This window comes from Diadema antillarum, unplaced genomic scaffold (assembly GCF_040938485.1).
Source record: "Diadema antillarum isolate AM-2024a unplaced genomic scaffold, OU_Dant_1.0 seq00000635_RagTag, whole genome shotgun sequence".
Taxonomy (NCBI): Eukaryota; Metazoa; Echinodermata; class Echinoidea; order Diadematoida; family Diadematidae; genus Diadema; species Diadema antillarum.
In genome coordinates, this window is record NW_027271552.1 from 632,686 (window position 1) to 648,731 (window position 16,046).

Sequence of the window (16,046 nt, forward strand, 5' to 3'; positions counted from 1 at the left end):
GCAGTATTACGTAACCGTAGGAAATTACCACTCTGCGTAATGTGGGGCGGGAGTTATAATCTTCCTTTACTCGAGACGAGGTTCATTCGAGCTTTGGCAGCTGTGGAGCGTGGACCTCTGGAAGTTCAAGAAAGAAGTGTGTTTCTACTCATGTTGTGTAATCTTTGTTGATTACACCGGCCCGATGTTCTTACAGTAATAGAATACTAAAGCCACCATGGAAGACGACTGTCGCAGATTTAGTTGTGAGTTTTGCAGCGCAGATTTCACAGAGAAAAAGAATTTGTTGCGCCACCATCGTGTATTTCATCAAGGACAGAGAGTATTGCACGTGTGTGATTTGTGTGGAAAAGGTTTCAGTCGGCCAGATAGTCTCAAACGACACATGAAAACCCACCAAGATCCGAATAACGTTAAAACAAATGGTGAAGACCAGCGTCTAACTTGCTCACAGTGTGATGCACAATTCATAGAACAGAAGCATCTTGATGAACACGTGAAAACGCATCGCCTGAAAGAAACCTTTTTGTGTCATACGTGTGGACGGACATATTATCAACGTGAGAAATTTATGAAACATCTGGATTCCCACCGACCCCGGACTCTTCAAAAAACACCCAAAAAGCGAGCACTTGAACAACAAGGAAACCAAGCAAAAAGTAGGTATAATTATTAAACTTAAAACAATGACTGTGATGAAGGGGTAATAAAGAAGCTATACAAATCTGTTAAAATAGATTTTGAATTTTGCCATCACATCGATAACAAATGAATTTCAAATACTTATTAAGTTTATCTTATATTCCCACCGTGTGATATCGATATGAGTACCAGTCAGCACGGAGAAAAAAAAAATGAATATCTCTATACTATGTGAATAGAGCCCAAGCTACCAACATCAGAGATCGGCGTAAAATATATCTAGATACAGTATATATTTTTTCTTCTTTTTTTTTTTACATTGAATAAGTGTAGTTAACATCGCATGTCAATATTTTATTTTAGCGTTCATTGATGTGTGTATGGTATTGTGTGTGTGTGATTATGTGTGTTATTTTTTTTTTCTAGAATTTTTCAGTTCCTTCAAAATGTACTGACGCGATATTCATGTGTCTTATAGCCAGAATTTCGCTAAGATTCATGTAATACTATCAAAATGTCTTTCAACGTTGAAACATAGAATGCTCCATGAATGTTACATATCTATAAATGTCATCTAGTATACACTTTCACGATAAAATTAGTTTAATGAGTTTGTTTCTTACAAGACCTCGTCAGTTCTCACGTGGTTTAAAGTACAAACATAGAGAAAACAGATACTTCTTTGAAGCGTGGAAGAGACAACACACATGTATGCTTGAGTGTGACTTCAGATCGTAACAAAAATACAAAAAGTAATGAATAAAATAATTGAAATAACAGTAGACCTTCCCTGCATCGTTGTTTTTTTTTTAAAGCATGGTTACATGCATCATTGTGATGTTTTTACTTGCTGTTTCGTTCATAGTTGTTTAACACAGATCCATTCAAGTTTATAGTTGAATCAATGAAGAGTGAATTGTCGTAGGCGCACAATATTAACTTCTTAACTCAATTTAAACTGCAAAATATACGTACATGTATTTCCTTTCCAGAATATATTCCTATTTAAAGCGTAATGCCGCGATATATGTGCTACAGTGTACACGTACAGTACATGAGGCTTCAATTTAAGAAACAAATACTGTGTACCAATTAATGTACTTAATTTTCAGGACGTCGCGACCGGGCTGACTTGATACCAGTTATCAACGTTCCTCCGCACATCGATCCTGAAAGCTGCGCCGCCCAAGTGTACAGGGAACATTGGCTTGACATTCAAGATAGAGAGTCGTTTGGCAGAGTTCATCGCTTTTACAACTTTCATCTTCCAAACCTTAACAACGAAATTCTTCGAGAAAAAGCGCAAAAAGTGTTCGAACAACAGTCTACCGTATTTAAGATCAATGCGTCTTATGGTTTTGTATTGTGTAACAATGAAACAAACGAGTGTCGCTATTATTATGCCAGTAGAAATAACAGACTTTTCAATGAACCCGCTCTCATTTCAGACGAAACATCATTCCAAAAGTTTTTGGATGAATTTCTCAAAGAAGATGTGCTGGAATATGCTCGAACACTTCGCCCAAATTCCAAATGGGTGGTTCAGCATATCACGAATGTGACGTTCTACGTGTTTTGTATCAAAGATCATCCGATAGGTACTGGAATTGATCTCCCACTTTACATACTAAATAACAAGTCCATTGTTTCTTTAGCCAACAGCCATAGAGATGGTCGGGTATATGACGATAACTTGTGTCTTTTTAGATGTCTAGCTCTTTTCCGAGGGGTAGATCCCCGATGTCTTGAAACCAAGGCCAAAAAATTGCTGAAACAGTATACAGGCCTACCTCATGTTTCCACCTCAGAGTTTTCAGGCGTTAGACTCGGTCATTTGAGTAAAGTGGAAGAGTTCTTTAAGATCAATATTATGGTGTACGAGTTACAACCAGTACAATGTAGTGATGATGTAGATGTGACAGAATGTGAAAAGAAACTGGCAGACAATGATAATGTAACAGTAGCCGCTAAACTCGTCCGACGGGGACTGGACAAATTTCCAGATACTATGTATGTAAATCTATACGAAAATCATTTCAGCTTCATCACAGATATTGAACAATATTGCCAAAATTTCCAATGCCACACATGTGGCAAACTTTGGAAAACTCGAAAGTCACTTCATCGACACGAAAAAATGTGTACTTCTAAAGCAACTAAGCATATTTTCCCTAAGGGAAGAGCTACATTTCACAACCCCTTTACAATATGGGAAGAGTTGGCTGATGAAGGGATTTTGGTTGAAGAAGACCGCAGATACTTTCCTTATTTTGCTACCTTCGACATGGAGTCTTACCTAGAAAAGATAGAAAACGGCAACGACCTGAATGATACCCCCACTGACAAATTACAATATAGCTCTAGACATATTCCGATGAGTGTAAGCGTTAACTCAAATGTTCCCGGGTACACGGAACCATTTTGTCAAATGTCCGATGGAGACTCACAAAAAACTAATCGATGACACTGTGATGTATATGTTAGAAATCAGTCGTCGTTCTTATTCTTTGCTTCAGTCTTTCTACAAGGACGTCACAGAAAAATTAGATCTAAAAATACAAGAATTTGAAACCTCGCAAACGAAAAACAAAGACAAGCCTAAGAAAGCAACCCATCTCATGAGACTAAAACAACGGTTTGTCAATCACATCGAAGAACTGCCTGTGGTTGGGTTTAATTCGGGGAGGTATGACATTAATGCAATTAAACAATTTCTCTATCCTTCGCTTTTAAAGTATGATTCGGTCGACTTTGTGATAAAGCGAAACCATAATCACATGGCTCTGAAGTCGCAGCATCTCCAGTTCTTAGATATTTCAAATTTTCTTGCCCCTGGATTTTCGTACGCAGCATTTCTAAAGGCATATGACTGCGAACAGGGGAAAGGTTACTTTCCTCATGGCTGGGTAGATTGCCTCGATAAACTGAATGAATCTGAACTTCCCCCTATTGAAGCTTTCAGGGATAATCTCAACCATACCTCCTTTTCAAGAGAGCAGTATGAATACTGTCAGCGCATCTGGAAAGAAAATAAGATGTCTTGCCTGAGAGATTATTTGATATGGTACAATAATCTCGACGTTACACCTTTCATTGAAGCTGTGGAGAAGATGCGTGAGTTCTATATAAATCTCAAAATCGATCTGTTCAAAGACGGTATTTCAGTTCCTGGACTTACCATGAAGTATCTGATAAAATGTAGCCCAGAGGCACACTTTAGCTTGATCTCGGAGAAAGACAAGGATCTCTATTACACATTCCGTGATAATTTGGTGGGAGGTCCGTCTATCATTTTTCATAGGTATCATGAGCGTAACGTAACAAAAATTCGTGGGGGTAAGCCATGTAAAAAGATAGTTGGTTTTGATGCAAATGCGTTGTATCTACACGCAATTATGCAAAGAATGCCAACAGGCCACTATGTAAGACGACGTATCGAGAATAACTTTAAGCCAGAAAATAGGCATCCGATCGCCCAAGAGTGGTTAGAATACGAAAGTTTTTGTCGACAAATTCCCATTCGACATGCCGGTAACCATTCTGAAAAGAAAATCGGACATCTACAACTTCCCGTGGATGGCTTTTGTGCCGAAACCAAACAAGTATTTGAATTTCATGGATGCTACTTCCATGGACATCCTTGTCATCTCAATAAGGGTCAGACAAAGAATACCAAACTGGGAAAAACTATGGAGGAATTGCTGGAAAAGACCGAGGAAAAACGGCGATACGTACAAAGTCTGGGTTATGAGTACATTTCCATTTGGGAATGTGAGTATAAACAAATGCGCAAAACTGATCCCAAACTAAGCGCTTTTCTCACGGAAAGGTTTCCTCCTCCTAAATACCGTCATGGGTTGACCCAAGAGAATCTTCTCTCTGCTATTCAACATGGTGCTCTCTTTGGGTTCGTTCAGTGTGATATCCATGTGCCTGATCATCTTACAGAACACTTTTCAGAAATGTGCCCAATTTTTAAGAATGTAGACATATCTAGAGAAGATATCGGGGACGTGATGGGATCCTACGCCAAGGAACATGACATCATGAACACTCCTAGGCGTAGCTTAATTGGTAGTATGTTTGGCCAGAACATTCTACTGTACACACCTCTACTCCAATGGTATCTTCGCCATGGATTGGTCGTATCCAAGATACACCAGTTTGTGGAGTACAAGCCCGTTGCCTGTTTCAAACACTTTGGTGAAAGCGTGTCAAATACTAGACGTAGGGGTGATATTGATCCCTCTAAGAGCATTATAGCTGACACCATGAAACTCATCGGCAACTCGTCTTATGGTAAAACAATAACAAATAAGGAAAGACATCGAAACGTCAATGTTTGCGATGGGAAGAAAGCCGAGAAACACGTTAACGATACATTTTTCCGGGACTTGAACCCCATCTCAGACAATTGTTACGAGGTTGATATGGCAAAGAGAAAGATTACCATGGACCTTCCTGTTCAAATCGGTCATGCCGTCTACCAATTAGCGAAACTACGTATGCTTCAGTTTTATTACGATTTTCTCTTGGAATACGTGGATCTGTCAGACTTTCAAATGTGCGAAATGGATACTGACTCCGCTTATATCGCCATTTCGTCCGAGTCGTTCGATAACATAATCAAACCCAATATGAGACAGAAGTATGAAAACAACAAGGCACACTGGTTTCCTCGAAACGATACCCCCGAGAACGCTCGATATGATAAGAGAACACCTGGGTTATTCAAAGTAGAGTGGGAGGGGGATGGGATAATAGCACTTTGCAGTAAAACGTATTACTGTTTTGGTCCTACTGACAAATTCAGTTGCAAAGGGATCAATAAGAAACAAAATGACATTTCAAAAGATACGTACCTGCAGGTACTCCGTTCAAAGGTTGCTGGTAGTGGCATCAACAAGGGATTTCGTGTGGTCCAAAACGGAATTTCCACTTATTCACAAATTAAGAATGCCTTTACCTACTTCTATCCAAAGAGAAAGGTATTGGAAGACAACGTTTCAACTACCTATTTGGACATTTAAGATAAAGTGAAGCTGTTGTCATTAGATCATTCTCTCTATATACATTTTGTTATCTTTGTTTGCTTGTTTTGACATTGGATAGTATCAATGCACGCTCTCAATAATGAAAGGAACTGTATCATATAGTTGTCACATCGCAGTGTCATCGGTTAGTCGTTGATAACCTAAAGCTTTATATGTGAAATGCTTTTGACCTTTCTTTTCTCTCTCTCTCTCTCTCTCTATTTAAAAGTGATAATATTCTGTTTCATTTTTACGGGTGTATTTGTCCTGTATATTGCGTATTTTTTACTCACGTACACGCAGTATGGCAAACCATTAAAACCGATGGTTATACCGTCAGTCAATTCAGACCCGCATGTCAAAACTGACTTCCCAAGTGGTACATTACATAGAACTGTTCTACGACATAAAACTGATTAAAACATGGCCCGTCTTTTACTAGTAATTCTGCAGTGTAAAGATATGTTTTGTGTTCATTCGTGTGATTATTATCACAGGTGCTGATGTACTGTTGTATAAGTCTCATTTATGTCTTTGATAGAGTGAGGTGTGCTGTACATGTATTAGTTTTTCTTCGAAATGCAGGCTATACAAGATACTGGACAGAATTGTTGTAAAATAATGATTAATAGATGTATATCTGGTGCACGCAAGAGTCAATGGACACTTGCACGCATGTATTCTTTAGTTTAATCATCGTAATATACAAGTATGCAAGCTAACACAATTAATCTATGTCAAGAAAAAACTTGTTTGTAGTCTTTTTCTATGTTTCAGCCACATTTTTTTTTTGTTATTTGTATGATATATTTATAACTTTAGCTCGTATTTCATGCCAACGCTTTTTTCGATCATACTCCATTCTCAAAAAGTGTGGAGTGTTAACTCTAATTTGTCCTACAATTGTCAATTTGTCATTAGTCTTTTGATTTTATGAACTGTATTGTTATCACTACAGGAATATAAACTGTCTTTTTGTTCTTGTCAGAAACAAACCTATTATTGTTGCGTTTGTATTTTCATAACTTTTGTAACCGTAAGTCAATAATCAACGATCATGCATAGTAACGTAAATAAACACAACGCCGAAGTAATGTTTGCATAACAACGGCTTAAGTTTGGTTTTGCATATATAGGTGGTTCGTCGACTGTTAATACGAATTTACAGTCACTTATTTTTATTGCCGTGAATTAGCAGAGAAGGGTTTTACAACATTCATCGTCTATATATTTGCAAAAATGTTTATATTCTTATATACTTGAGACGCATCAAGCTTGGAAGCGTTCCTTCGGGCAAAGCACAGGAAATGCAAATGGCAAAGTATCTCATCAGACGAATAGATGTAAATACATTCAATATTTCATGAGGAAACAGATCATTTGTATTTTGTACAAAAGTGTTTTTGATTGTATTCATTCTCAAGACGGCTGACTTTTAATTCAGTTCTTAATTGTCATCGTGACAATGTACTGCATTGTTTTTGGCTCAATATTTTTTTCTATGCTAAGAAATGATAACGTGTTCGTTTCTATTTTAAATTTTTTTTTTTTTTGCAGTTGTCAGACAAAATGTTTTGAAAACGAGTAATCTCCTATAGTGCACAAATGCATGAAAATGTCAACCAAAACACAACCGCAAAGTATTCCATACGGATAATATAACAGAAGCATGATTTTATATCGTTTGTTGTATCGATTGTTCGTACAGGTTTACAGTAACTTTGTTCATATTAGCTGTACATAAACATAATTTCGTGTATAAAGTCTGAAAGCGTATTACTTGTGAATATATGTGATCTGTGCCGAAAAAAAAGAAGGTTAATCTGTGTATGAAATTTGAATCGATGTTTCTGCATTACAAGAACAAGAAGCGCATGTATTTTTCAAAGTGATGTACCCTAATAAAAAAAGAAAAGAATTGTATCTATCTAAATGCCAAATGTTGCAGTCTTTTCCCTAATCCTTCCTGGAACCAGTGATATGTTCGATACATCCGGCATGTGTGTGAGTGTTGGTGAATGACATTGTTCAATGACATGAGTACAGGAATTTTATTACGAAAAAACAATCAATATCTATACACAATATTCTTCTAAGTAATAAAAACGCAAGCAACAGATACAAAGAAAATGTACATTCATCAAGAATGTACAATGAAATGGGGGAACTTCACGGGACATGTGGCGACCCAACATCTACTTTCACAAGCACAAGTTAGGACAAGTTTTATGTTGGTCGGTAAACAAACCTATCATAAGCTCAAAACTTGTTAAAGATTTATCGCAGGAAAAACACAACTTAGCAGAAAAAAAAAAGTGAAAAAGGAAACCTCTCAGAACATGTATCGCAACGCACAGGTAGCAACTAAAATTGCTTACACATAACACACAAATGAATGCGAGAAATGCAAATACATTCTCATTCGCGAACAAAATCATTCTTCATATTATCGTGCACGATGTAAACGTCCGCAAAATTAAATGAAGAAAACGGGCTAATGTTTCAAGAAAAAAAAAAAAAAAACTTCTTCGTTTTCGGTGTAGTATATCAAACCGACCAAACTACAAAAAACAAACCACGAAATGAAAATAACCACCTCTTAACAAAAATCTCGACTACGAATAAATGCGTCAATCCCATGCTTTTGTCGGGGAATACAACGAGAGTTATCTATCTGATATCATAACTCGATAATAACAGACATGTATAATCATCTCTACTGTTTATTCAGCTTGGTACGATACAATGATGAATTCCCTCAAGCTCTAGCGTTTTGTTCTGTTTTGCTCTATTTTGTTTTGTTTTGTTTTGTTTTGTTTTTGTTTTTATTGTATTGAAGTTCAGAGGAAAATTCAATTACAACGTCGCAGTAAAAATTGCTCGCTCTGAATATGTCGATATTGCAAGTGATATGCTCCACAGCCACCAAAAGCCGAGTGAACGTGAACTCGAGTAAAGGAAATTCAAATCTCCCGCCCCACTTCATGGAGATGGTTTCTGGCACCAACTTGCTTGCTTACTGTGAATATCTATGGGAAATGTGAGCGATACACTCAACACCCATGTAAAGGCCGAATGAACCTGAAGTCGAGTAAAGGAAGTTTTAAATTTCCCGCCCCACTCCATAGAGACCAGTCATTTCCTACGGGTTACGTAATACCATCGACTTAACTGGCCACTGTACCAAAGATACATGTACTACTGCGTTTAATGCGCACAGGGCACTTTCAAACCTTCGCCTTTATTGGTTACACAAGCTTGCACAATCAAAGGTTGATCAAAACACGCATCACTATAAAAAATTACTCGTAGTCTACTTCACGCGTGGTGTTCGCGTTCAATTGTTATGTCATTGTCACGCATAATCGAGTGAAATACTGGATAAAGTCATGGATTCACATCCAACAACATGCGAACTATGTAAACATACTGAATATATTCTTCGATTTAAGTGATGCGCTCATGAGCTAAGATTTTGTTTGTGTTGCAAATAGAGTAATGTGTTTATAATTTTTGCTTACCAAAGCGAGTCATATTATTTTAACAACAATAACAACAACAAATGGATCCGTTTGTATAGATAATTGGTTTGTAATTTGAATATTATGTAAATCGCATGCGTTGAGGAGTTTCATTCCTGTTGTTCATAGAGTAAACTGTATATAATTTTTGCTTACCAAAGTAGTTTATATCATTATAAAACAACAACTAGGTTCGTTTGTAAACACGTGGTTTCTACTTTGAATAGCTATACATGTATACCGCGTACGTCTATGAATCGGTTGACACGATTATCATTTTTTTTTTCTATCTTTCTTCGTGTATGTAGCCTGCCTAATTCTAACGCAAAAGATTCGAGGCATTTAAAACTTCCGAGTATATTGTTATTCATTTAGGCTACATCATGACCCGTTATCCCCTCATAAACTTCAAAAATGTATATATGCGACGTATCCTATCCATTCTACAATATGAACGGGCAATAATGAAGATCATTTTGCTGCACGATACCTCATATACGAGGCTCCACGCTACAATTTCGTTGAAAGCTGAGTGACACGTTCACGAATAAAATCGTCACTACAGCTCATTCGTTTAGCTCCGCAGAGCGCTTACCCTTTCTAAAAAAAAAACAAAAACAAAAAAAAAAACAAAAAAAAACAAAGTACACACACAACAAAAACAACAACAAATGTCGCACTCCGCATCCTGTCATGGCGATTGTAAAAGATTCCACCCTCACCTTCCTAAAAAGAAAGACAACAACAAACAGCCCTCCACATCTCCGACACCTTGTCAAAATTCATACACACTCACATTCCAAGATAAACACAACTACAACGGAGCGCTCCACATCTTATGGTCACGGCGCTTGCAAAGGCTCCACGCAACAAATATTCAGGTTCGTGGCACGCTGATTTGCATATTTTTTAAGAATACGTCATCGGTGATAATACGGCTTCATGCATTCTCATAAGGCTCCACATAGTGCTCACCTTTACAAAACAAAGACAACAATCACAAAGGTAGCGCTCCACATGTGATAGAGCTCTTGTAAGGGCTCCACGAACGATGGATTTGCATTCATCGTAGGTTAATTTGCATATTCAACGATAAATCATCGACAAAACTATTGCTTCGATACATTAAATACAATATATCAGGCCCCACAACTAGAACTCCCACCCTCCCTCTAAGAAACGACATAAATGTAACGCTCCACATGTCGCAATCACAGCTCTCAAGGCTCCACGCTCACCTTCCTAAACAAGCAAGCAAGCAAGCAAGCAAGCAAACAGAAAGCAGTGTAGAGCTCCACATCACACGAGTCTCACTGCTTGTAAAGGCTCCACGAACGATGGGTTTGCATTCATGATAAGTTAATTTACATATTCACTGGTAAATCATCGGCAATATTATGGCCTAATGCATACGCATCAGGCTCCACAGCTTGAACTCCCATCCTTCCTCTAAGAAACGAAATAAATGTAACGCTCCACACGTCATGGTCACAGCACTCATAAGGCTCCACACTTAAATTCCTAAATAAACAAGTAAGCAAACAAACAAAAAGCAAATGTAGCGCTCCACGTCACACTAGTCGCACTGCTTGTAAAAGTTCCACGAACGATGGGTTTGCATTCATGATAAGTTAATTTACATATTCACTGGTAAATCATCGGCAATATCATGGCCTCATGCATATGCATCAGGCTCCACAGCTTGAACTCCCATCCTTTCCTCTAAGAAACGAAATAAATGTAACGTTCCACATTATAGTCACAGCACTCAAGGCTCCGCACTTACCTTCCTAAAACAAACTTTAAACAAAACAAAAGCAAATGTAGCGCTCCACGTCACAGCCCTGAAGGCTCCACACTTACCTTCCTAAAACAAGCAAACAAACAAAACAAAAAAGCAAATGTAGCCACCCACATATTATAGTCACAGCCCTGAAGGCTCCACACTCACTTTCCTTTAGAAAAAAAAATGTCACATCGTTCGCCATACGCAAGGCTCCACGCTTAGATTCACATTCGTGGCAAGCTGATTTACATAGTCGAGAATTAATCAACATACGACATCATCGACCTCGTACATATTCACACACAAAAAAGAAAAAATTCTGACAGCTCCACAACACCGTCAAGCTTTCATAATTATCACGACATCATTAACCTCGTACATATTCACAAAGACAGGCCCTGACAGCTCCACAACACCATCAACCATTCATAATCTTATCTAAAGGATGGGCTCATTTCCCCCTTATTAACGCTATCTTATCCTACCAGCAAATAATAACATCATACATATTCATGTATGACGCCATCTTATGCATATTCAATTATGACGTCAAGGTGGAGCTCCACCGGCTCCACCGGCTCCACCGTGGGTCGAACGGGTACATAGATATACTACTAATGTATAATTGCACCGGAATTTTCTGCTGCACTTATTTATCAAGAATTAGGTAATGAAGTATGTAAACGCGATCCCATATCTTCGTATGACGGGTATTACAGTTCCTGTTTCGCACCGAGCTAATATGCAGACCCCAAGCACCGCCACGATGGAGAGGTGATTTTTTTTTTAAATATACTACAAAATGATGAAGCTTTGCATGGCAACAATGTGGGGATTAGTGTTTAAAGAAAAAAAAAAGCGTTTTTAAAACGTTTGTGAGATCCACCCTCCCACATGCCCCAATTCTTTCACAGTACATGAAAATCACCCTCTTTTGTATCTTATCTAAAAAGCCAAAATACTTTGAATCTTTCTGGAAAAAATATAAGGGAGTAGCCTTAAATCAAAGATTTTAATCTTAGTTGCCCACTCGAGCCACAAACAGATAGCCTTTATGGATAGTTGGTGTGTGTGTGTGTGTGTGTGTGTGTCTGGCTAATGTTTAACCCACGCTTGTTCACTTTCGATCACAGTGTGTCCTTTACATTTGTATGTAATTATTTTCTTATACTGCACTCTCATACTTTCCTGTCTGCTGTCTTCATGACAGTAAACAATGAAAGAAAAGAAAATGTCTTAAAACGAAATCTAATTTTCACGATCTCATTCTGTGCTTAATGCCAGAAACTGACTTCACCAATTAATCGCTGTTATCATTGACATCGCCAGCAAGACATATACATTTGTCTTCCGCACTCTGCATACAGATCAGTGAGGAAGCATCGTGGTGAGATCCACGCCTGGTACTCTCCAGTACTCAACTACCACACCGCCCACATCGCCTGTAAATTTGACACTGTAAACTGGAAAAAAACAATCGACCGACGGTCGGGGAAGAAAATGGAGGACCACCCAAAGATGGTCAAGAGTGGTGATGCCTGCTTGGTCAAATTCGTGTCCTAGAAGCCGATGAGCGTGGAGTTCTTCGCTGACTTTCAGCCGCTGGGACGTTTCGCCGTCCGCGACATAAAGCAGACTGTAGCCGTTGGCGTGATTAAAGCTGTGGAAAAGGACGACGGCTCTGGTGGCAAAGTCACCAAATCTGCTCAGAAGGCTCAGGAGAAATAACTTTGTAATAACCTCATGTAAGCTCCAGGCTATGCCAATTCACAGCAGAGATGTCTCATATCTCAGGTGTTAATGAAATATTATTTTTGTGCTTGTAGATTTTGGAAATAGAACACCAGAAAGATCACAATTTTTAGAATAGTTTTTGAAGTTAAACTACGCGTACACGAGATCAGAAATACGTCGGTACACGGCATCGCGATAACAAAATTCTTAAAAGTTCCCAAACAGAACCCCACTTTTGACTCGGTATTACAAAAGTAGTTCAGATTTCTCTAGATTTCTTAATGTACATCAAATTATATAGTTCTCCCCCAGCCAAATCGCGACTTTTCGTTATTTTTCTTATCATCAGTATTAGTTGTAACTTTCCTCAAGATACCTTGGTGAAGATTTCAAATATATTCTATAGAAGTCTTGATCCTTTGGAATATTCTTTCAACGGGCATTTTCTCACGGAGATGTCCATTTCAGTGTGCTGATCATAAGAAAAGACCTTAGTCGACTTTACCTAGTATGTGTGTCATGCATGTTAAACGTGTAAAGTTCTGAAAAGTCAAATGACACAGCGTTTGCATATTGAAGAGATCGATGATGCAAATCACATTTGATATATGCTGAGCTATTCAACACGACTTGATTAGTGGTTAACCCAGAGACAACGAACTTGTATACGTACAAAATAAATGAATGAAACTGGTCATAAATGCGTTTCCTGCTGGTGTTTCTCTATGAAGTAAATGTAACCTAACTTGCAAAGGTCAAACTAGTATCTAACGTCTAACCCATCAAGTCTTCAAATCCATTTTTTTTCTTTTTCAGGTGGAGGTGGTTTTGTGCCGTATTTTCTTTTAGAATTCATTATCTATTGATAGTGTTTCACAGGACTGACTGGTGGTGCTTGATAGCACTTGACATTGCGTCACAATATCCATTGGCATCAACCACAGTCTGTACATTTATACTGTATAGTGTACCTGTACAGTACTAGTCCTATCGATCAATGATCTTGGTAGGGTGACACGCCTAGGATTAGCACAACTTAGCAGGATTAGATCGCTAAGTAGGCATCCGTAAATACATAGTGGATAGAATAACAGAAAAAGACGATTGAACATGAATTGACCATTCTCATGAGCGAATCTTGGCGCTATGTCAAACACCAATGGAGAGTCATCATGGTTGTAGAGAGTTACCAAGTCACACATTCACTGATCTAAACGTAATACGGAATTTTACTTTGGGAAATAGTAATCACATGAGTAAAATAAGTTTTGTATACTTATGATAATAATTGTATATGTATATGTATTGAAATAGAATATGTCCCCCCTAAAAATAAAAACCGGATCTCTGCATTGTTAACTTTGTAAAATGATTAAACCTTAATGCTACTTCTGCATGTTAGAAAATAACATCTTACCTATATTTTGCAGTAAATCCTATTCAATTTGATTAAGTGGTCACCGAAACAAGTAGATTGTTGTCAACCATGTATGTCATAAGTCTGTTCCTTCCATGTTAAGCACTTGAATGCTCTTGGAACTTCATATGTGTGTACACAATGGACAGAAATTGGAGGGAAGGGATTCTTGACATGCTCTACAAAGATCCTCATTTCTCTCTGATGACCACAGAAGCAAATCGGATGGGGTTTTCTGTAAGATGTGGATTATAAATTATAGCTTCATACCCTGGAATTGTACTTGGATTGATTCACTATATTTCAAGTTATCGTTGCGGTGGGTTACGTTGTATTTTTTTTTGAGGGGGATATACGGTATATATATATATATATATATATATATATATATATATATATGTGGCCCTGCACCTCAAAGCAAACAAAAAGTCGCCAGACATGAATTTTTAGTTAAGACCAGATTCTGAAAGAGCAGACGTTAAGCTTTGAAATGATGTATAACTCAAATGAAATGGACTCTCCTTACCTATCTAAATATTGGAAAGAAAGCACAAACTCAGGAAAAGTGTGAACTGAGAAAAGAGGCTCTGAAGTACAGTGTCTATTCAAGCGCTTAATCTTTACAAAACCGTGCTGGCTGTGCGATGAATATGACAAAATCAGGAAGTAAACCACCAGAGCAACAACAATGAAGAGATTTTCAGATTAAACTGAAATTTAGCATGCCTTATCAACACATTCCATAATTGATGCCAACTTTCAAAGCAGTAGCTCAATCCTTTCACTAGTTATTAGAGTTGAAAGTGAAGAGTGTGGACAAGGTTTTTCAGAAATGAAAAAGGGATTATATAAAGACACACCTAATCACACTATTCTACCAAAAATGTTCGAGATAAACTGCTAAAAAAACCCCACTTTCCTGCCCGTTTTATGATACCAAATTTTAGCATAATGTAAAGGAACACTCGCTCTTTCAGAAAATATGAAAAAGTCAAGTTCGGCTGGGTTGACCCATTTCACTTATTTTCAGTCCTCACGCAAAATCAGTGTGTGCCACTTCATGTTCGTTTTGAGGTGCACGGTCACACACACACACACATATATATATATATATATATATATATATATATATGTATATATATATATATATATATATGTGTGTATGTGTGTGTGAATATATATATATATATATATATATATATATATTATATATATATATATTGTATGTATATATATATATATATATAAACATATATCCCTTTTGCCCGAGTTCACAGTGCAAGTCATAGTGGTTCAGTTCATTTATTCTACCGAAGAGAAACTAGTTTTATCAGGCGGAAACGCCCTTACAGTGACTGTTATCGTACAAAACAGCTGAGATATGAGTGTATGCAATTGTAGTTAAACAATGAAATTCAATGAGTTGACAGTGGATAGGGTTAGCAGACGCGACGGCTTTCCCTCATTGTAACTCAGGCATACAGAATATCGGTAGGATATCGAGATTCTGGTGACCATCTACACAGACAAATACACACAAACACGCACACGTTCACAGACAAACACAAATTTGACATTATGCGCGTTTAGAACGAATATCAAATTATCTCAAGAAGGTATGTCAATTGACCGGGTTGTATATAAACATAAAATTAATCTTATGATTTATTATATTATTGGAACAGTGACTACGACTATTTCTTTACCAAAACTAACGCCTACATGACATGATTATTTAGTGGTTTTTTCTATGTGTAAAACGGTAAATTTGACATAAACCTACATCAAAGGGAAGCAGTCCTGAGATTTTCACTGTACTGATAATCAAGAAGAGTAGAAAATATAACCTTTCACCAATTTATACGCGTGGACATCAAAAATTGTCTCCGTACGCGATTTAAAAAAAATAATTC

At 37.6% G+C, this 16,046-nt stretch overlaps 2 protein-coding genes across 2 annotated transcripts; both read left to right on the forward strand.

Annotated features, from left to right (window-relative positions):
• Positions 1 to 217: 217 nt before the first annotated feature.
• Positions 218 to 4,621, forward strand: LOC139736268 (uncharacterized). Its single transcript, XM_071646998.1, has 3 exons — positions 218 to 659; positions 1,755 to 2,652; positions 4,591 to 4,621. The coding sequence occupies exons 1-3, from the start codon at positions 218 to 220 to the stop codon at positions 4,619 to 4,621; spliced, it is 1,371 nt and encodes a 456-aa protein (XP_071503099.1).
• A 7,127-nt stretch (positions 4,622 to 11,748) lies between these two features.
• On the forward strand, positions 11,749 to 12,710 carry LOC139736270 (uncharacterized). The gene is made up of 3 exons (XM_071646999.1): positions 11,749 to 11,756; positions 12,350 to 12,440; positions 12,546 to 12,710. Exons 1-3 carry the CDS (start codon positions 11,749 to 11,751, stop codon positions 12,708 to 12,710), a joined length of 264 nt encoding a protein of 87 aa, XP_071503100.1.
• Positions 12,711 to 16,046: the final 3,336 nt, after the last annotated feature.

What these genes read in the sequence shown, in the direction of transcription:
- LOC139736270 (XM_071646999.1), top strand. An exon ending in TCGCCTGTAAATTTGACACT is followed by an intron (nt 12,441 to 12,545) that starts GTAAACTGGAAA and finishes TTCGTGTCCTAG; the next exon opens with AAGCCGATGAGCGTGGAGTT.
- LOC139736268 (XM_071646998.1), top strand. Translation starts at nt 218, where the DNA reads ATGGAAGACGACTGTCGCAGATTTAGTTGTGAGTTTTGCAGCGCAGAT. An exon ending in ACAAGGAAACCAAGCAAAAA is followed by an intron (nt 660 to 1,754) that starts GTAGGTATAATT and finishes CTTAATTTTCAG; the next exon opens with GACGTCGCGACCGGGCTGAC. An exon ending in GACAAATTTCCAGATACTAT is followed by an intron (nt 2,653 to 4,590) that starts GTATGTAAATCT and finishes ATCATCTTACAG; the next exon opens with AACACTTTTCAGAAATGTGC.